General features: G+C 40.9%; 1 protein-coding gene across 1 annotated transcript in view; it reads left to right on the top strand.

The window, feature by feature from the left end:
• Positions 1–23,041, top strand: part of GLI3 (GLI family zinc finger 3) — a 407,618-nt gene that overhangs the window by 270,663 nt on the left and 113,914 nt on the right. The window contains exon 8 of the mRNA XM_070728251.1: positions 19,215–19,416. Coding sequence (XP_070584352.1) covers positions 19,215–19,416 — 202 coding nt within the window. The remainder of the gene's footprint in view (positions 1–19,214; positions 19,417–23,041) is intronic.

Here is a 23,041-nt window from a genome sequence, read left to right on the forward strand (position 1 = left end):
CCTCCGGTGCAGTGAGACCCCCTGTTCTTGATCGGACTCTCCGGGTCCGATCGTACCGCTGGGTTGCGACCACCAAGCAAAAAACTGAGGTCTGGGACGGAGCTCCGCCACCAGCCTCCCGATGCGGCTCGCAGCCACCCGGAAGTTCTCCCCGATGGTCAAATTCTGATGGTACAAATAACGATAAAAAATGAACCATTAGCAATAATAGGAATATATGCACCCACTATCAACCAACCAGCATTCTACACACAATTACACAAAAAAAATTCTTGAATTGAATCTAACAAACGTTATTATAATGGGTGACTTCAATGCGATACACAATAAAAACAAAGACCATAAGAGTAGCAAACACCACTGTTTTTGAAAAACCCTCCCAGCCACATTTGACTGTCTAACATACAAATTTGCACTTAAGGATATATGAAGAACACATCACCCGGAAAATACACAATGCACTTTCTTCTCATACCCACACAAGTCTTGGTCACGCATAGATATGGCTTGGTCCAATTCTTATACAGTAGTCCCTCACCTATCGCTGGTGTTACGTTCCAGACCTGGCCGCGATAGGTGAAATCCGCGATGGGGAATTTATCGACTGATAGTACTTATTTAAGTATTTATATTGTAATTGTTTGGTAAGTTTTCATTGTTTTAAGTGTTTATAAACCCTTCCCACATAGTATTTATTTTAGATACAGTATTTAAATACAGTATTTACAATTTTAGATTTTATTTTTTTTTTTGGAAAAACCTGCCGATCGAGTTCGGCGGGCTGTTTAAATCTGCCGATCGACTTCCTCAGAAACCCGCGATGAAGTGAAGCCGCGGTAGGTGAAGCGCGGTATAGCGAGGGACTACTGTATTATAAACCAAACAAGAGAAATAAGGATCCTACCTGCCACTTGGGCTGATCTCAATCCCATACTCTTAACTCTCAACAACCAGGATTCCATAACATACAAAAGATGGACTATGAACTACTCCACCATAAATGAAAAAACATTTCAAAACTAAAATAGAAAACGAACTACCACCTTTTATAACGATTAATTGTGAAGGAGACACGACACTACAGGTAGTTTGGGATACAATGAAAGCCTATATACGTGGAATATATATATCTTATTCAGCCAACACCAATAAACAAAAAAAAGAGAAACTTAACAATCTCAACACTAAATTACAGGAAGCAGAAACAACATTACAACAATATCCGGATGACACAGCAACACTAATTAAAATCAAAACTATAAAACATGAAATAAACCTAGAAACTCAACAACAACTCACTGCCAAATACAAAACTTTAAAACAACTAAATTTTGAATCCACTAATAAACCTGGTCGATGGTTGGCTTTTAAATTGGCGCAACAAAAAGCCGGCAAAGCCATAGAATCTCTTTACGATAACTTGGGCCTACTGAAAACAAACACAGAAGAAAAGAAAAACATAATACAACAATTTTATCGGGACCTATATAACTCAGACAAACCAGATAACCCTGCAATTAAGAAATACTTAGCTCTAAACGAAACACTACAGATAACAGAGGAAAAAAGAACAAAAATAAATAGGAATATCACTCCTACAGAAATTAAACTGGCCATTGCAAAACAACATAATAATAAAACCCCAGGACCTGACAGTATTCCTTCAGAATTTTATAAACACCACCAAGACATACTAGAACCAATAATGCTAAAACTATATAATCAGGCACTACAACAAGGCAAGCTTCCGAAAACATGGTCTGAAGCTTACATTACCATCATACCAAAAGAAAATAAAGATAAAAAATATTTAGAAAATTACCGACCAATTTCACTACTAAATACGGATTACAAATTTTTTTCATCAATAATTGCAGAACGCTTCAAAAATATATTAAACAACATTATACATCCGGATCAAAACAGATTTCTACCAAAAAGAAATATAAGTAATAATACCCGAACCATACTCATCACCTTAGAATACTATAACGAAAATTGTGATAAACCAGTGGTGCTCACGTTTATAGACCTGAAAAAAGCCTTTGATTCTCTCTATTGGGAATATTTCATAACACAAATAGAACACATGAAATTTGGAGACAACTTTATCAACCTAATAAAATCTATTTACTCCCAACAAACAGCAAAAATACTTTTAAACAAAACTATCACAGAAGAAATAACAGTAATGAGAGGAGTACGCCAGGGATGTCCTTTAGCACCTTTAATTTTTATATTAGCTATAGAAACATTTTTTAAAAATATAAGAAACAATGAGCAAATAAATGGACTTAAAATAAAAAAGGAACACTTTAAACTCCAAGCTTTTGCAGACGACATAGTATTCACAATTCAAGATCCTCTTAAATCAGCCCATATTTTAATGAGTGAAATTCATAGATTTGGGGAAATAACCGGTCTCAAAATTAATCTAGACAAAACCCAAATTATAACTAAAAACATGACAACAGAACAAAACTCCATATTAGAGCAAGCTCTTAATGTAAAAATAGTGAAAAAACCCAAAATATTTGGGCATTACGATCTCAGCGAACAACAGTACTTTGAAAAAAGATAATTACGACAAACTCACACAGGACATACAGAAGGATTTAAATAGATGGACAAATTTAAAATTATCACTGATGGGTAAGATTGCTGCAATAAAATCAAACATTCTCCCCAGATATCTATATCTATTCCAGGTAGCTCCGATCAAATTAAACAAGTCATTCTTTGAACAATTACACAAACTAATTCGGAAATTCATTTGGGGAAAAAAAAAAGGCAAGAATAAAGTTAAAAAATCTGCAAGATCACAGATCAAGAGGAGGCTTTGGCCTCCCCAACTTTTATCTTTACTATCAAGCCACTATTTTAACTAAACTCAAAGATTGGATAACACTACAACACATAAGATTGCTTTCCCTAGAAGGATTTAACTTACAATCAGGATGGCACACATTCCTAATGGTAGAACCAAACAAAATACCAAAATACTTTAAAAACCATTATATCAGAAACACATTAATATCGACATGGCAACAGATTTAAAAAAATCATTATCTGGCAATTCCAAAATGGCTATCCCCAAATGAATCTCTTACTTACCAGACCCCTCTTTCAGTACCAAAAATAATAACCTACTCCAAATTACTAGACTCTAATCATAATATTTTCACTAGACAACGGTTAGAAGACAACGGAGTACCTATAGACTGGTTCACATACATACAAATAAACACAAAATACAAACAACACAAAAGTACACTTGGCTTTCAAAACACCAATCCTCTTGATTTAATAATATTTGAATCTAACATAAAAATGATCTCTAAATTATATAGCTATCTATTAAAGCAGGATACTATAGAAGAGCAAGTTAAAGGATCCATGATTGCATGGACACCAAACTTTGGATACACAATCAAACTTACAGAATGGGAAAAATATTTACAATTAATTATAAAATGACACTTGCTGTATCCTACAAGGAAAATCTATACAAAATGATATACAGATGGCACCTTCCACCAGCTAGGCTTTCTAAAATGTACCCAAACGTATCATCTCTATGTTGGAAATGTAAAAAAACCAGGGAACATACTATCATATGTGGTGGACTTGTTCATACGCCCAAAAATTTTGGACACAAATCAAAAGAATAATGGACCAAGTCATATTGACAAAGATTACAACTAAACCAGAACTATTCCTTCTGAGCATTTTTAGACAGAAACTAGGCAAAGAAGACAGATACCTTATTATTCAAATACTAACGGCTGCCAGATTAACATACGCACAGCATTGGAAAAAAGAAGACACTCCGACAAACTTAACCATTATTAGTAAAATTATGGAATGTGCCGAACTATCAAAAATAACAATGGAAATACAAAACAAAAACGATTCCGAGTTCTACAAGGCCTGGGAGAAATGGTTCAGATGGTTATGTAACTTTAAAAACAATAAAACAAAAACCAATCAAAATCTATTAATATAAATCAAAATAAAGATATACACAATAGAAATCCGGACCAAAATCAATACAATCCCTGTCTGAGTTAAATCCACTTGATAATTATTATTAACTTACTAATATCATAACTCACAAATACTTCTCACTAACAAAAATAACAAATATCAAAAATATCAAACTAAGTCATCACAATCCATATGCCTGCTAGTTTGCAGGTACCACCACCCCTCTCTTTTTCTCTTTTTTCTTTCTTTCTCCTTCTTTCCTTTCCTTCTTCTTTTCTTTTCTATCCCACCTTCAACTACCTTTCCACGTCACCCTTGGACTATTAAATACTACAGTTATAAGATTATCCAAATAAGAATATTGAATACAAAATAATTACATATAGACAAATATTTGGAATGTATATACAACAATATACATAAGCTGCTGTATAAAAATACTGTTTACCCCATTCCACTCCTACTTCTCTTTTTTGTATTCCCATCCCCCCTTTCCCTGTTTTTTTATATAACCTAATAAAGTATATTTTAAAAAAAAGAAAGAAAGAAAATATAGTTTTCCAATGGCTGGTACCAGAAGGCCTCTCTCTAACTTGGCAAGGACGGAGAATAAAGATAGAGAATGTAGAAGAAGCAAGAGCCTTCTTTGCACAAAGTGGATTGAATAGAACAGAACAACTACACAAAGAAATCAAAGACAAAGGAGAAGAAAAGGGGGCGACCTGTAAAGAGAGGGAGGAAATTCAAGATGTCAGAAAGAAACAACCCCAAATTCAACAAGAACTGGTGGTAGATTGAGAGAACCCAAAGAAACCCAAAAATAGTGAATGCCTGAACTTAGATCTGGGCCATTTTTGCTGGCTAGTGAGAGTGGCCAATGAGGGCTCGGCTTGATACCATCTGTCAGGAGAGCCGGGGATTGAATGAGAGTGTGAGTGGGGATGGGAGATAAGAATAATTCCAAGAAGGAAGACAACAACAATATCTATAGCAACCCCTAAATGGAAAGATCTGAAGGACGTCGTGGATGGTTCTTTTTCAACTGGTGAGAGCAGTTGTTACCCCCGCTAGGAGAATGACTAGAAATCACCCCCAGCAGGCTGGAGATTCTCCCACACACACACACACACACACACACACTACTGAATGCTACAGCTCTGCCTAGCCGACTGGTGGGAACAACTGGCGGAGGCAAGACTGAATTGCGAGAAGAACATTATAGATTGGGGTGAATGGATGTTAAATAAAATTAATTACTAAGATCATCCTGATAATTAACAACTGGCTGGATATTGGAGGACACTGGAAATGTTAAATCTGAAATTATTGAGGACTGTATCCAAGTACTGGAAATAACATCTCACTTTGGTCTACGGACGATCTGACTATAACTGATGAGAACTCGCATGAGAGCAGATAACAGGAGCCTCATTTATGAGATCCTATTGGTTTTGGTCATGGGCTTCACTGTTACCACACAATCGGTGGGCTTGAAATGTGGAATGCTTATTTTAAAATCTATTACTACATCTATGACTGCCTCTGCGAGTTACGTGGCAGGTCCATCTAACCTAAACTATACTATTAAATATGCAGGCAATTTTTATTTTGCCTTTAAGACTTGGATTATCTTGTTTAATATTATTTTTTTAATTTAAAAAATGAAATTAATTTTATTTAGTTTTTAATAATAGACTCCTTTAAGACATGGATTTGGACTAGCTGTTTTAGTAACTATTTTTTAAAATAGTCTTTTTAAGCTTTATATATTGAGATTAGCCATAATTATTACAATATTAATTATGCTTGTATTGTTGCCCGAGCAAAGAGGGAACCTGTTTGGGGTGGGAATTGCTGGCCAGTAGGGGGTGAGTTTTTGTTTTTGTTTTTAATTTATAGGAGTTTTAAAATTAAATTGGGAAGAATGTGTATGAATGAGATGGACTGAGTGGATAGTTTTAGTGTTGTATAATATTAAATGTATATTTTATTATTGTATTTTTAGGTAATTAATTAACTTAATTTTAAGGAAGATTGTTTGTAATATTGGATGAATGGATATGATTTAAAGTTTTGAATTTGTGAAATGAATGAGATGAATGGAAAGGTCAGTTTACCTGGCAGCTTGAAGGCAGGAGGAGTGGGGAGCCTATCTCTGGGGTAGAAGAGAGCCGAAATATTCTGGTCTTGCTGGGGAGAGGCAGATATGGTGGGAGACATGGGGTAGGCCACTCTCAGGGAAAAGGGGACTGCTGCTTGAAAGCGGTCCCTTTTTCCAGCCCCATAAACTCAACCTGGAGAACTAGTGACAAGCAAAATCCGGACCCTGGACTTAGGATGTTGCTGCTTAATGCCAGGGCTCCCCTCATCCAGGATTTACTCCTGGAGGAGAAGACAAACCTGGCATGTGTGACTGAGACCTGTCTGGGCCCAGAGGGAGGAGTTCCTCTCTCGGAAATGTGCCCAGCTGGGTTTCAGGTGGTGGCACCAGCTGCGACCTCAGGGAAGGGGGGGAGGAGTGGCAATTATAGCCAAGAAGACCATCACATTGTGTAGGCTCACTGCTTCTGAGATTGTGGGTTGTGAGTCCCTTCTTATGAGGTTGGACCTAGGGGTACAGGTGGACTTGTTGCTCACGTACCTATCTTCCAGCTGCATGTCAACAGCCCTGCCTGCGCTACTCGAGGAGGTAGCCAGGCTGGCGATGGAATCCCCCAGACTTATTGTCTTGGGGGATTTTAATCTGCTGTCGCTCGGTGAATCCTCTGGGTTGGCGCAGGAGTTCATGACTGAAAAGTATTGAGACTCCAGACGAAGTGCTAAACAGTGGTTCCCTTTATTCAGCTCTTTCCGCAAGTGACAATCAGCTGGGAACTCACCAGCCGGCAATGAGAAACTCGGCTCTATTTATACTCTTAAGGCTCGCGCCAAAAGAGCTGTCCTGCGTCTGAGCCAATCAGACACCTCCTAGCATTTCCAATCTGCCTGGTAACAGCATTCACCTCAGGCAACTATTTACATGGCATATTAACATACTCAACACCCCTCCCTCCTTAGTCAAGTGCCAACTGTCCATCAGTTGAGCCATGTGATGAAGTCCTCCAATCGAGTGGGTCTGCGCGAGGCTCGCTCAGACCTGCGCAGATCAGTTGAGTCTGGGACTTCGTTGGTGGAGGTTGGCTCTCTGTCGGATCCGGAGCCTGGCTGGGCCCGAGTGGGGGCTCCGGCCTGCAGCGATGTTCGGATGGAAGCTGAATCGACGTCGGAGGAGGAGGATGGTGGCTCGTTGGTGTCGCGGGAGCGTTCCAGCCTCGGTAAGCCCAAATCTACATCCAACAATTCTGGTTGTACATAAGAGTCTGCTTTGGGGGAAGAGGTTACAATGGCGGGTTGCGTATTTTCAGAGTTAATCCGCCCTCTTAAGTAATCAATGTGCCGTTTCCAAATACGGCCATCCTCTAATTGTATTAAATATGTTTTAGGCCCCTTTTGTTGTAGGACTTTTCCTTTTACCCATTGAACTCCCCCATCAAAATTTCGGGCAAATACATTCTGGCCTAGATACATGCTTCTTTCAGGTATTACAGACATTTCACCTTGACCCATGGTATTTGAATATCGAGGATGTAACCTGTCTAAAGGAGACCTTAGTTTCCGCCCCATTAAAACTTCTGCAGGGCTTCTATGGGTGGCAGCATTCGGAGTAATATGTTGCATTAACAGGAATTGGTCTAATTTATTTTGTATTTCCCCAGGGCCTGCTCTGCGCAGCGCCTCTTTCGCCACACGTACATAACGTTCAGCCAACCCATTAGCCCATGGGGAGTAAGGGGAGATTAGCGCATGCCTGACCCCTAGATTACTCAAAAACACCTCAAACTGTCGTGCGGTCAGTTGTGGCCCATTATCTGAAACAAGGACATCAGGACACCCATGGGTTGCAAACAAATGATACAGAGCCTTAATAGTGGCACATGTTGTTATATTTTGCATAGCCACTATCTCTACCCACTTAGAAAAGGCATCTACTACAACCAGGAAAAACTGGGACCCAATGGGGCCAGCAAAGTCTATATGTATCCTGGACCAAGGCCCAGTGGGCTCTCCCCACTCTACGGGGGCAGTTCGAGGGGGATTGGGTCGTGACTCTTGACAGGGGTCACACCGAGCTACCCAATGTTCAATATCGAGATCTAGGCCCGGCCACCACAGGTATCCCCTTGCCAACCCCTTCATTCGGACAATGCCTGGGTGTCCCACATGTAACATAGTCAGCACCTTTTTCCTAAGTGTAGTTGGAATGACCACTCGATCCCCCCATAGTACACATCCTTTCATGTAGGACAATTCTAGTCGCTTTGTCTTAAAGTCTGCCAGTCCCCCCTCCTCTGGTCCCCCAAGCCAACCCCTGTGTATACAATTAATTACTGTTTGAAGAATGGGATCTGACTTAGTATGCTCGGCCACTTCCCTGGCTGAAGTTAGGGGGGTTTCTTCTATTTCTAACAGTAGTACATCATCAGAAGGGACTGGTTCTTCCCCTCTTTGTGCCAAAGGGCACCTGCTTAGTCCATCAGCGTGGCTTATGGACTTCCCTCCCTTATGTATTAAGGTATACTGATAACTGGAGAGGAATAGAGCCCATCTAATCAGTCTAGGGGACATGAACGGAGGGGTAGGTTTATCTGAAGGCAACAGTCCCAAAAGGGGTTTGTGGTCTGTTATTAATTCAAACCTCCTTCCAAATAAGTAATTATGAAATTTCTTAATGCAAGCTATTAAAGCCAGGGCCTCCTTATCCAACTGGCTATAGTTTCGTTCAGCAGGGGTCAGCGTTCTGGAGAAAAAAGCTATAGGTGCCTCAGTGTTGTCTGGCATTACGTGGGCCAATACTCCGCCCACCCCATAAGCCGAAGCATCGCATGTAAGCCTTATGGGCAAGACTGAACTGTACTGCACCACCACACTATTAGAAGTCAATAAGGTCTTTATTAGAGTAAATGCTTGGCGTTCAGGTCTGCCCCAGGTCCAGGGAATTCCCTTCTGAAGGAGTCGGTGGAGGGGTTCTGCGACCGTTGCCTTCTGTCTCAAAAAAATAGAATAAAAATTCAGAAGACCTAAAAAAGCTTGTAGTTCAGTCTTATTGGTTGGTTCAGGTGCTTCGGTAATTGCTTTTAATTTATCAGTTGTGGGGTGGATGCCCTGACTATCTATTCTATACCCTAGAAATTCAATGCTAGTGGTGCCCCATACACACTTGTCTGCTTTTACTCTGAGGCCCTTGGATTGGAGTCGTTGTAGGACAGCCCTGATTCTCTGGTTCAATTGGGGAATGGTTTTAGCTGAAATTAGTATATCATCGAAGTAGGGTATGGTTCCTTCAAGACCCGTTAACACTCGCTCCATTAAGCTCTGAAATATCCCAGGGGCTATGCTTACCCCGAATTGCAATCTTGTGCAGCGGAAAGCACCTCTGTGCGTGACAATTGTCTGAGCCAAAGAGGTAGGCTCATCGACCGGAAGCTGCAGGTATGCCTGAGCAAGATCGATCTTTGCAAAGACTTTTCCCTCTCCTAGGGAGTGTAGGAGGTGCTGAACTACTGGTATGGGATACGGGTGATGCTGAAGGGCCTTATTAATAGTAGACTTGTAGTCTGCACAGACTCTTAGCGAACCGTCCGGTTTCAATGGTGTGACAATCGGAGTCTCCCATGGCCCTTGCTCTACAGGGACTAGGATTCCTTGAGCAATAAGTTGATCTAGCTGGTGGTCTAGTTTAGGCAGTAAAGGTAAAGGAACCCTTCGTGGCTTCAGGCGAATGGGTGGAACCTTTGGGTCTATTGAGAAAGAGATAGGGTCCCCCTTATAAGTTCCCAGAGTGGGGCTGAATACTTCAGGAAACTCATGTACAAAATCTGGGGTATCAGAGGGGGACTGAACTAAACAGATGCCAGAGATCTCAATACCTAAGGGGGGCATCCAGGTTAACCCAAGGAGGGAATGCCTTGCCCCATCCACAATTACCAAAGGTAGGGAACATTTAACAGATTTGAACTGTACAGGAATATCAATTTTACCCAATACAGGGATGACATGTCCCTGGAAATCCCTTATAATCAAAGCAGTTTGAGTTAACTTAGATTTACAGACATGTGGCATATACATTTTAAATTTGTCCCAAGGCATAATAGAGTGCCTAGACCCGGTGTCCAGTTCTAAATCACAAGGCTTGCCATTTAAAAGTAGAGAAATAATGATTTTGGTGCCTTGCGTTGAATTTGCGCAATTTACGTAAGTTTGACAGTTACCTCTGTTGTAGTCGCGGTTAGCGGCTGAGTTGGTTTTCCGGGTAAAAGATCTTGGAGGCCGGTTTTCACGGGCTTGTGGAGCCTGGTAGGAGAAACGCTGTTGGCGAGGAGCGGAAAAGGTTTCTTCAGGCAGGGGAGCCCGGCAGGCCTCAGCGATGTGACCGCGCCGATTGCAGCGGCGACAGATGGCTTCTCGAAACGGGCAGCGAAGTCGCGGATGATTTCCCCGGCAACCTGGGCATGGGGCTGGTGTGCGAGGGTATCTCGGTTGTCTTGAGGGGTCGCTCGGAAGCAGGAGGCAGGAGTCGTCGGTGGCGGCTGGAGGGCTGAGGTCGTCGGCTGGATCAGCTGTGGAGGAGATTTTAGAGACGGTTTCTTTGTTGACGTGGCTTTGGAGGTCTTTGGCAGCCGCTTCGGCGACCTCGGCTGTCTGGGCTAGCTTGATGACGGTTTGCAAGGTAGGTTCGTCCTCGGTGAGGAGTTTGCCGCGTACGGTGGCGTTTTTCATGCCGAATATGATCGCGTCTGTTAGTCGAGCTTCTGGGCTGTCAAAACGGCATTTTGACAGTACGGTTCGGAGTCTTGTGGCGAATTGGTTAATAGACTCAGCTTCATGTTGGGCCATCCTGGAGAACTGATGGCGGTATACCACAGCTGGCTTCGTGGGTTTGAAATGACCCGCAAGCTTGGATTGTAAGTCTGGCCACGGCACGTTCTTGGCAGGAAGCGGATCGGTGAGCGTTTGAGCCAAATCGAAGATTTCGGGGCCGCAATAGTTAAGGAAGATGGCTCGCTTTCTGTCGTCTTCGGCGGTCCCCATTCCGGCGGCTTCCAGGAAGATTTCGAAGCGGGTCATGTAGGCTTCCCAAGACGCCTTTTCGGGGTCGAAATAGTCGGGTGCTCGGCCGATCTGCGAAGGATTCATCTTGCTTGTAGGTTCTCTCCGGTTCTCGTCGCCAGTGAAAAGTATTGAGACTCCAGACGAAGTGCTAAACAGTGGTTCCCTTTATTCAGCTCTTTCCGCAAGTGACAATCAGCTGGGAACTCACCAGCCGGCAATGAGAAACTCGGCTCTATTTATACTCTTAAGGCTCGCGCCAAAAGAGCTGTCCTGCGTCTGAGCCAATCAGACGCCTCCTAGCATTTCCAATCTGCCTGGTAACAGCATTCACCTCAGGCAACTATTTACATGGCATATTAACATACTCAACAATGACCACCATGGCAACCATGGACCTGACCCAAGTAGTTCAGGTTCCAACCCATGAGAGGGGGCACACTCTCAATATGGTATTCCTCTCAGAGCAGCTGAGTAATGATCTGATATTAAGGGGCTTAGAGACATTGCCTTTGTCATGGTCAGATCATTTTCTACTGTGGCTTGATCTTAATGCTCCAATCCTTCCCCGCAGGGAGGCAGAACTGATTAGGAGGTCCCGCCCCAGATGCCTGATGGATCCAAATGATTTTCAAAGGGTGCTTGGGGTTTTACCGGATTCACTTGTACACAGTTCGGCAGAGTCCCTTGCTGCAGCCTGGAATACAGCTGCGATGGAGGCTCTAGACCAAATTGTGCCTTTGCAACCTCTCTGTGGCAACAAACAGGGAATGAAATGTCAGAAGTCTAGAGAAGCATTGGAGGCAAACCAGATCCGAATCTGACCGAACACTTGTAAAAGCTCATATTAAGATTTACAAAGTGGTAATCAGGTCAATAAGACGTGCATACAATGTCAGCCTGATTGCATCTGCGGAATCCCACCTGGACGCCCTGTTTAGAGTGACTCGCTCCCTCCTTAATCAGGAGCCCTTGTAAGGTAGTGCTGAGACATTTAATAAGTTTTTCACAGATAAAATCACTCAGATCCGGACTGATCTTGACTCCAATTGGAATGCAGAGCCGGCTGACAATGAGTCAGTTGAGGTGACAGGGGCCCATTTTGGTCCATCTGTTTGGAGCGAGTTTGACTTGGTGACATCTGATGAAGTGGACAAGGCCATTGGAGCTGTGAATTCCGCCACCTGCTTGTTGGACCCGTGTCCCTTCTTGCTGGGAGGTGACACAGAGCTGGGTCCAGGAGATTACCAATGCTTCTCTGAGGGAGGGGTCCTTCCCGGCTCCCTACAAGGAGGCATTTGTGCACCCCCTCCTCAAGAAGCCTTCCCTGGACCCAGCCATAATTAACAACTATTGTCCTGTCTCCTGTCTCTTTATGGGGAAGGTTGTTGAGAAGGTGGTGTCGCTCCAGTGGTCCTTGGAAGAAGCCGATTACCTTGGCAGTCAGCATTCAGCCTGGCTACAACATGAAAACTGCTTTGGTCGCGCTGATGGATGATATCTGGTGGGCCCAGGACGGGTTTATCCTCTATCCTGGTGCTTCTTGACCTCTCAGCGGCTTTCGATACTATCAATCATGGTATCCTTCTGTGCTGACTGGAGGGACTGGGAGTGGATGGCACCGTTCTATAGTGGTTTTCCTTCTACCTCTCTGGTCGGTTGCAGTCCTTATCTTGTGGTTTCCTCGGGGGTCAGTCCTCTCCCCCCTCCTGTTTAATATCTACATGAAACCGCTGGGTGAGATCATCCAAGGGCATGGGGTGAGTTACCATCAGTATGTTGATGATACTCAGCTCTACATCTTCACCTCGTGTCTTCTTAGCGAAGCAGTGGAAGTGATGTGCCGGTCTGGAGGCTGTCAGGGTCTTGATGGGTGCCAACAGGCTCAAGCTCAATCCAAACAAGACGGAGTGGCTGTGGGTACTGCTTCCCAAGGACATATCCATCTGTCCATCCATTACCCTGGGGGGGAAATTATTGACCCCCTCAGAGAGGGTTCGCAACTTGGGTGTCCTCCTTGATCCACAGCTGACTTTAGAACACCATCTTTCGGCTGTGGCAAGGGGGGCATTTGCCCAGGCCCGCCTGGTGCACCAGTTGCAGCCCTATTTGGACAGGGAGTCTTTGCTCACAGTCACTCATGCCCTTATCACCTCGAGGTTCAACTACTGCAATGCTCTACATGGGGCTAACTTTGAAGAGTGTTCGGAAACTTCAAATCGTGCAAAATGCAGCTGTGCAAGTGGTTATGGGCCTTCCAAAGCATGCCCATATTTCGTCATCACTCCATGGACTGCATTGGCTGCCGATTGGTTTCCGGACACAATTCAAAGTGTTGGTTGTGACCTATAAAGCCCTACATGGCATAGGACCAGCTTATCTCTGAGACTTCCTTCTGCTGCACAAATCCCAGCGTCTGGTGAGGTCCCACAGAGTTGGTCTCCTCAGGGTCCCATCAACCAAACAATGCTGGTTGGTGGGAGCTAGGGGAAGAGCCTTCTCTGTGGGGGCCCTGGCCTTCTGGTATCAGTTCCCCCTGGAAATTCGCACTGCCCCCACCCTCCTTGCCTTCCAAAAGAGCTTAAAAACTCATATTTGTCACCAGGCCTGGGGTCATTAAATCTTCCCCCTGACCAACGAATGTTTTTAGTGTAAGTTATTGGGTGAATGTTAATGAATGTTTTTAAAAATGCTTTAAATGTCTTAAATGTTTTTTTAAAATTTTTAATTGTATTTATTGTATTTATTATATTGTTTCATCTACTACATATGCTGTGAGCTGCCCCGAGTCCTCAGACAGGAGCAGCATACAAATCCAATTAAATAAATAAATAAATAAATAAATGTATATTATTACTAGAATTCTGTAACCTTGTTAAATGAAACAAATACAATTAATACTATTTTATTTGTATCAAAATGTATGACACTGTTCAGGCGTTGGTATGTTTTGAAAAAATAAAAAACTTGAAAATAAAAATTTGAATGTTTTTAAAAAGAGCCTGCCCTACTGATTTAAGCAATTGGGCAATAACATAGCAGGGGAGGTTATTTATAAGGGTTCTAAACCTCAGAACTTCAGATTATGTTTGTTAGCCATTTGGAGTATAGTGCAAATCTTCCTGCAGTATGTTATGGATAGAAAGATCAGAAATAATAGAAACACTGTCACAAAGTTCATCCCTCGATTAAACTGATTCAGGAAATACTCTTATTTAGCTTCCAACATAATTATCCAGGATCCAGCTTTAGAACAGTCAGAGCTGTAAATTCCTAAAATGTAATTCTGCATTTAATAGGTAACAACAGAAGCTTGAGGGACTTGATGCTCCTTAATCCCTCCCCAAATTTACCAAAAAATATGTTTTAGATGAAATAAGGAATATTTAATTATGTGTAGTAGAATCAGATGTAATTGTGCATCAGTGTGTAGCATAAAACTGCTAGTGGCAGCTACTATCTTGGAAACAAATGGTACTTGTTGGGATTAAATGGACTATGGACTCAGGAGCTATAATTTTCCTTACTTTATAATATGATGAAGAATAACTATTTACACCTAGCGTTTGAGATCACTGTTCATTTATAAAAGTTTGCTATCTTAAACAAACTTTCTTGTAAACTGTTTTCATTCAAAGGAAAGGAAAGGCCACCATAATTTCAAAGAACTTTAAATTCTGCATTAAATCAAAGTAGCAGACAGCCACACTGCCAGTGGCAGGACATAAACAAGAGATGAAAAGAGTAAGAAGGTTAGGGGTGGATTTTCCACCCTCTTGTCAACACTATAACCCTGAGCAAGATTGAAGCAACATGTTTTGTTTCTAGTTTTATAGAAGCAAAGAAGAAGAGATCCACAAACCAGATGCTGGAGATAATTGACAGTGTTACTTGTGAAATTAAATAAATACTGAATATAACTAGACTTCAGATAATATTATAATGGAAGCATAAAGCAAGAATTCAGGTGGCAAATATTTTGAGCAGTGGATTTTTATTGGTGGCTTACCCTTTTATAGAACATTTTTTTCACAGAACATAGACATTGGAGATTGCAGCATATCATTCTGGATGGATTACTGTATGTTTCATCTAACAGGATGAATTTATTTTCTTTATTTTCTTTAGACAAATATATTGATGAGTAAAAAAATTATTTGGCTTGGAAGTTTTACAAAGATGCTTGTTAAAATAAATACGACTTTGGGCATACCACAAATACCACTTTGGGCATATCAAATTTAAGTATAATCCTATGGATTGCATAAAGTAATACATAATTAAAGCCTTCCCACTGAATCCAATTATTTACAGAGTTAAAGTTTAGTGAATTGTTTAACTGACAGTAAATTTCAGTATACAGTGATCTCTCGGTTAGCGCGGGGGTTACGTTCCAAGACCTCCCGCGCTAACCGATTTCCGCGTTATATTGGATGCGGAAGTAAAACCACCATCTGCGCATGTGCGCCATTTTTTTCATGGCCGCACATGCGCAGATGGTGGAGTTTGCGTGTGGGCGGCGGGGAAGACCAAGGGGAGGTTCCTTCAGCCGCCCAACAGCTGATCTGCTCCGCAGCGCGGAAGCAGCGAGGAGCCGAAGATGGGGTAAAGGCAAAGGGGAAACCCCATCTTCGGCTCCTCGCTGCTGCCGCGCTGCGGAGCGGATCAGGTGTTGGGCGGCTGAAGGAACTGAATGTCCCTTGGTCTTCCCGCTTGCCGCTTGCCAGTCCACACACGCCCCCCTGGATGAGCCGGCCACAGGGGCGAGGGGTGGGGATGAAGGGGCAGGACTTCCCGGGCGGAAGGCATGCTCGGCTCTGCCGCTCCAGCCCCTTTCGGCCGAGCAGCCAGGGAAGTCGAGCCAGGCGTGGCGGCGGCCTGCGCCGATGTTCCCCGCTGCGACGGAAGGCAGTCGCTTGGCTAGGGAGGCTCGGCCGAAAGCGGCTGGAGCGGCAGAGCCGAGCACGCCTTCCGCCCGGGAAGTCCTGCCCCTTCATCCCCACCCCTCGCCCCTGTGGTCGGCGGGAATGAAAGGGCAGGACTCCCTGGGTGGAAGGCGTGCTCGCTCCAGCCGCTTTCGGCCGAGCCTCCCTAGCCAAGCGACTGCCTTCCGTCGCAGCGGGGAACATCGGCGCAGGCCGCCGCCACGCCTGGCTCGACTTCCCTGGCTGCTTGGCCGGGGAGGCTCGGCCGAAAGCGGCTGGAGCGGCAGAGCCGAGCACGCCTTCCACCCAGCGATTGTTCCGCTGCCGCCAGCATGGCCTGGCTGGCAGCGGAAAATGTAACGGAGCCCACGGGGGATTCGCCTTCCTCCCACCCGCAGCCGAGACTGATTGTGGGCTCCTTCGCAACCTCGGAGAGCTTCCGGGGCAGGGAGGAAAGCGAATGCCACGGGACTGGGCTCGGCTCCCCCCTCGGCTCCCCCCCTTACCAGCCCCGCCGCGGAAGGCTCCATTCTGTTCCCTGCCGGCCCGATTGAGCGGCCGGTGGTCTCCATTCAGGGAACAGAATTAAAAAAATTTTTTTTTTAAAAAAAAATTTTTTTTAAAAAAAAATTTTTTTTTTAAATAATATTTTAATATTTTATTTTTTAAATAATATTTTTTGAAAAACCGCGTTGCAGCGTTTCGCGCTAATCGAGAACGCGCAAGTCGAGGGACCACTGTACACTCTGAATGCTTCCAGATTTTGTTTTTAACCCTGCTGTTCTGTTCGGGCCTGTGAGACCCGAAATCAAAGTTTGAGACCCTGTAAAAAATTTTCCCTGCATATCTAAAACTTGAAATTTCATGACTTTGCATCATTTCAGGGGTTCTCTCTATGAGAATTTTTTTGGGGGTGGGGGGTTTCTTTCTTGCTGAAAAAAAATAGTCCCTAGAGGTCTGTTCCCTGGTCACCCTGACGCGGACCGAAAATTCTTCATTTGAACTGCTTATGTTTGGTCAATTTGAAAACTTTTTTCACTTGGAAAGTAGTCTGAACATTTCTGCACACAATGATATGAAAATTGAACTGAACAAAATTATGCATATTGGTTTATTTCGATTATAAAGGGCAGACCCCCCCTTTATTTGTGAACTTTTTTTAAATTTATAGATAGTTTAGCTTGCAAAATGCGTTCAATTTTACTAAGGTTGGTGTGGGATTGGTAGTTTGAACATTTCTGAACATAAGAAAAATATAAATGAACTGAAAGAAATGATGCTTATTGGTTTTTTAAAATCAGAAATAAGGCCACCCCACGCCCCGGCTGCTTGCAACCATTTTCACTTTAAATTTTTTTTATGCTCCAAATCTGAAATATTTTCAATATCTTAGGCATTCATTTACTCAATTTAACATTGCTGATCATCATAAAAATATTTTTTGGGGTGGAGGCTAACTTTTTACTGAACAAAATTTTACCTAAACTTGTACTGTTCGAGTCTACTTGACCCGAAACAAAAGAATTCTTTTAGGTACTTACCTTTGGTCTTTTTGACAACTTTTTCCCCTGGGAAACTAGTTTGAACATTTCTGAACATAATGATATGACAATTAAACTGAAAAAAATTGATGCTTATATTTTAATTTTGATCAAAAAGCCCCCCCCCCCCATGTTTTCAGCATTTCGCATCAGTTTATATATTTTTTAGGCTACAAATCTCTAAGGAATGTTCCCCCAAAAGTTTTGATATACTAAATTGAACATTCCTGATCACAACAAAAATAGAAATGAACTGAAAAAAATGATGCTTATTTGTTTATTTTGGTCACAAAAGGGCCACACCCCCTTGGCCTTGCTGTGTGCCATTATTTTTACTTTTTATATATATTTGGCTTGAAATATTTGGAATATCCTTTTGAAAAGCAAGCACATGATAGCCAGACAACTAATTTTATGAAAGAAATCCATTTTACTAAAAACAAGTATGTAATTTTGAAATTAACAGCATAATTTTTATATAAATTGAAGTAATTGAAAACTGGGGGGTTAAGACTTTTTGTGCAAAATAAACCTATAAGCATCAATTTTTTCAGTTCAATTTTCATATCATTATGTTCAGAAATGTTCAAGCTACCAATCCCACACCAAGTTTAGTAAAATAGAACGCATTTTGCAAGCAAAACTATCCATAAATTGAAAAGAATTTCACAATTAATTTTTTCATTTCAATGTGTGCAGAAATGTTCAAACTTGTTTCCAAGTGAAAAAAGCTTTCAAAAAGACCAAATATAAGTACATAAAATGAACAATTTGCGGTCGGGATCAAATAGACCCAGGAACATAACATTAGGGAGTTTTATCGAACAGAACATGGGGGAAAGGTATGTATGTATGTATGTATGTATGTATGTATGTATGTATGTATGTATGTATTTATGTATCCAAACATAATATACATCCAAACATAATTAGAAGAAGGTACTGATCCATTTAAAAGTAAATTTCTATGGTTACATAAGATTGCTTTGTAAATAAAATAAATATATTTATGCTATCCTAAAATAATATTTAGAATACTGGTTTAAATCCAGCAGAATTGCTAGGAAACTTTAAGTTTTATTCTATTCTATTTATTCTAAACCTCCAGGAGAAAATGTAAAATATAAGTACATATAAATATTTTGGAAGAATTTTTATTTTATTTATGAACAAAACAAGCATCTTGATTTTCATTATGTTGGGTGAATATATGTTAGAAACTTTTAAGCAATTTGAACCACTCCATCTCCTTGCTTCTAATGAATTAATAAAGTGAAAGTCTAAGCAGCCATCAGATGTATAAATCACTGGCAATATGAAAGATAATATAAAAGGCTTTTTCCTTTGTTTAACAATTTATCATTTTGCTTGGACATTAACCAAGAGAGCTCCCTTGATGTAAGCTAAATATAAGAAGAATATAAGAAGATAAATATTTTTTCTTAATTTTTTTTGGTTGTAACTAGTAGATCATAAGTTAAAAGAATGTTCTTGTCAAAAGTATGTACTACTGTCACAACTCTTTATATCCACTGTCAATAACAATTTAAAAAAGAGCATTGGTGTGCTGATAAATAATTTTTAATATATATGTATATATATATATACACAACAGGAACTAGGTTTTCAAGTCCCAGGCTACCAACAAGACCAAGTCGAAAACGAACATTGTCCTTATCGCCGCTGTCTGATAATAGTTTTGACCTTCAGACCATGATCCGTACATCTCCAAACTCCTTGGTGACAATTCTGAACAGTTCCCGTAGCAGTTCTTCAGCTAGTGGCTCTTACGGGCATTTATCTGCAAGTGCAATAAGGTAAATCCTGACATATATATGTGTGTGTGTGTGTGTGTGTGTGTGTCTTGCAAGATTTCATAAATCCTTTTATGAACAACTGTTTGTACAACTTTCATTTTAAGCAACTGTATCTGGGATCAAGTAATTAATCCACTCCCAAAGGATATTGTATCATTTAAATATTCTTTTTTTTACACAAAAAATAAAACATCCTGAGCAATCAAAAGCATTTAAATGAAATGTATTAAGCACAATTTTAGGAGAAGGTACAAGCAATGAAACATATTCAAATGAGATACATCCTAAAATGCATGAATATTTTTTTTAAAATATTAAAAAATAAATAAGTTTTTTCAGAATCTTGGGAAGAATAGGATCTTTTATGAGAAAATAATCTCATAAAACTTTGATTATCTTTTGTTATTCTTTCTTGATGACTACTATTCTGGGACAGATTGGTTATATGTGATTGGTTATGTGTGATACAATTTAATGCAATTTAAAGTTATTTTTCTTTTAAAGCCATCTAAATTACTAACTATCATCCAGTGGAATCACTTTCCATAATCTATGCATTTTAAAAAGAAATTTAGTTCATTATTTTGCAATGTCTCAATTACCAGTATTCTTTATTTATTTAACCAGGTTTGAGAGTTACTACTGTCTAAAGGTGCATCTGAATGTTTTTGAACTACTGGAAAAAATGTCTGTAAAAGTTAACACTGAAAAGATCAATTTCATCACAACAAATTTTTGGTTATGTTGATACATAAGTAATCCTATTGATAATAAGTTCTAATTTTGGCAGAAAAAAGGGACCTAATTAATGGTTTGTGTCTGATTGCCTCTTTACAGTAAAGTATACAAATCTATACTGTATAAAGTAATAGAGTTAGTTTTGTCTATTTCAAAAGATGAGAAAGCTGAATATGTGCTTTGGAAAATTTTAATAGCCATGGGAAGAAAATAGGAGAAGGACCTTGAAGCTCTTGAATGAAGGCAGAATATAATTTGTGTGTATTTTGTGTGTTTGTTTATGTGTGTTTGTATCTATCTGTGTATGTTTTCAGTTAAGTATATGTGTCAGCTCTGGCAGTTTTCCTGGTAAGATTTTAGACACAGTTTGCCATTGCTCCTTCTTCCCAAGGCTATTCAGTTGGTGTTTTTTTTAAACTGCAAATGCAAACAAGGGTTTCCTGTCGCCAGCGCTACCAGTGCACTTGCTGTCACCGACATGCATGCATCTGTGGGCAGGCACACGTCAGCACAAAATACAGCTTCTGCACATACACAGGAAGCAAAATCTCATGCGGGGATGCTCGTGCATGTGAGATTTCACTGATTTTTTGCTTTTTTTTTTTTGCTTCATAGAAGGACAAAAATTGGCAAAAATTGGCAAAATCTCACATGTGCAACCATCCTTGTGTGAGATTTGGCTTTCTGAACATGCATAGAAGCCAAATCTCATGCATGCATCAGGGAAGTGGACTTGTGTGTGCAACTCTAATTTTCCTACCAGAATGCCATCTCCCACCGTCCCGTCCCCCCCATGAACCCAATACTGTGTAGAAAGGACTAGAAGTCACTGTCTCTGATGTGTTAGTCTGATTGTATTAGTTTTTAGTCTGATGCGTTAGTAACTAAACCAAACTGGATGTCTAGATGTGCTTACAAATTATAATATAAACTAATTTGTCATGCAAACTACAATCTATATTTTGTAAGGATTCAAAATTGTTTCAGGGGTTAAAGGAATTTGATATTGAAAGGAATTTAAATAAAAAGAAGAAAAAAATCATTATTTTTAGATCTGTGTTCTTCAGCCTTTCTGACTCTGCAGACTGATGGCAGTGGCAACGGGATGCTTTCGCTGGTGCATTCACTGCTTGCACAAATAAACTTCATATGTTCACCTGTCGCTTGTGCAGCTCAATTCCAAATGAGCTATGGAGTGATATCAATCCACAGACCAGGGTTTGGCACCCCTGATTTAGATAACCCCTTCTGTTACCCCTCCCTCTATTCCTTCGTTTTGTCTGTATGTAGTCTGAACTTACTTAAATATTATTAATATTTTTTTTAAAAGATTATAATGTTAGAATGAACATGAACCTTGTGTGGTCCAAAATTCAGTAGTTATTAATTAACTTAACCTGTTTTGGCGGGATGAAACAAATTAAATTGTCTTTAGAGGAGTAAAGGGGCACTCCTTTGTACTCAAGAGGGTCAGGGCTCCTGCCCAGGAAGGCTCTAGCAGACCCTAATCCATGGCCACCTAGCTGTAAGTGCAAACTTGGAAAAGGACTGCCTGCTTGCTTTGTCTGAAGCTCTGCTCCATCTTTGCCATAGCACTATTAAACTGACCCTCATTGTTTCAATTAAGAAGAGGCAAGCTTATGCAGGACTTATTCCAAGTCATGAGATACAGTGTTCCCTCCATTTTCGCGGGGGATGCGTTCTGAGACCGCCTGCGAAAGCTGAATTTCCGCGAAGTAGAGATGCGGAAGTAAATACACTATTTTTGGCTATGAACAGTATCACAAGCCTTCCCTTAACACTTTAAACCCCTAAGTTATAATTTCCCATTCCCTTAGCAACCATTTAGATTATTACTCACCGTGTTTATTTATTAAAGTTTATTTTTAAAAATATTTATTAAAGGCGGATGAAAGTTTGGCGATGACATATGATGTCATCAGGTGGAAAAAACGTGGTATAGGGGAAAAAACAGCAAAGTATTTTTTAATTAATATTTTTGAAAAACCATGGTATAGACTTTTCGTGAAGTTCGAACCCATGAAAATCGAGGGAACACTGTATTAGGAAAGATTGTGCTTGAAGATAGTTTCCTGTAAACAACCATATGCATTATTCTATATGATTGTTTACAGGAAACTACCTTCAAGCACAATCTTTTATTCCACATATTTGAATTGGATTTCAATGGTCTGGACAAGATATGTTAAATTCAAAACAATGTATGTATGTATGTATGTATGTATGTATGTATGTATGTATGTATGTATGTGTGTGTGTGTATATATATATATATATATATATATGACAGTCTTGGCATATTTGGGTTTCTTCCTGTGTAGGATTTGGAAATTTCTCGCGACGTTTCGACGAGGTCCCACTCGTCATCTTCAGGCTGGTGCTTCTGTCCTTGTTCTAGGGCGAACACAGCGAGACCTGAGCTGCCTTCCCTCTATAAATACTGGTGGCTGGGTGTGGTTTGATGGCTCAGCAATTGCCTGCTGTGTAGAAACTTCCTGGTGAGTCAGTGGGGTAACACCTGGGGTCGTTGATTTAACTGAGATATGCTGATTAGTTAATGATTGTGGATTAGGGGTGATATCCTGAGTAGTTGGAGCTTGCAGGCTACTTGGTTGTTTTTCAATGTGTGTTCTGAGTCTGGTTTCAGTTTCTATGGCTGGGATACGTTTCTTAATGAGGGCTGGTTTCCAGATGTCTGGTAGGCGGGAGGTATCATCACACTTGTTCATATTTTGGGGATGTTTTTCTATCTCAATGGCTTCCATGATTATTCTTTTGCTGTAGTGTTCTGTTTTGGAAATTAATTTAGTTCTGTCAAAATCAATTTCATGTCCTGTAGTTTTAAAGTGTTGGAAAAGGGAGGAAG

This window comes from Erythrolamprus reginae, chromosome Z, assembly GCF_031021105.1.
Source record: "Erythrolamprus reginae isolate rEryReg1 chromosome Z, rEryReg1.hap1, whole genome shotgun sequence".
Lineage (NCBI taxonomy): Eukaryota > Metazoa > Chordata > Lepidosauria > Squamata > Dipsadidae > Erythrolamprus > Erythrolamprus reginae.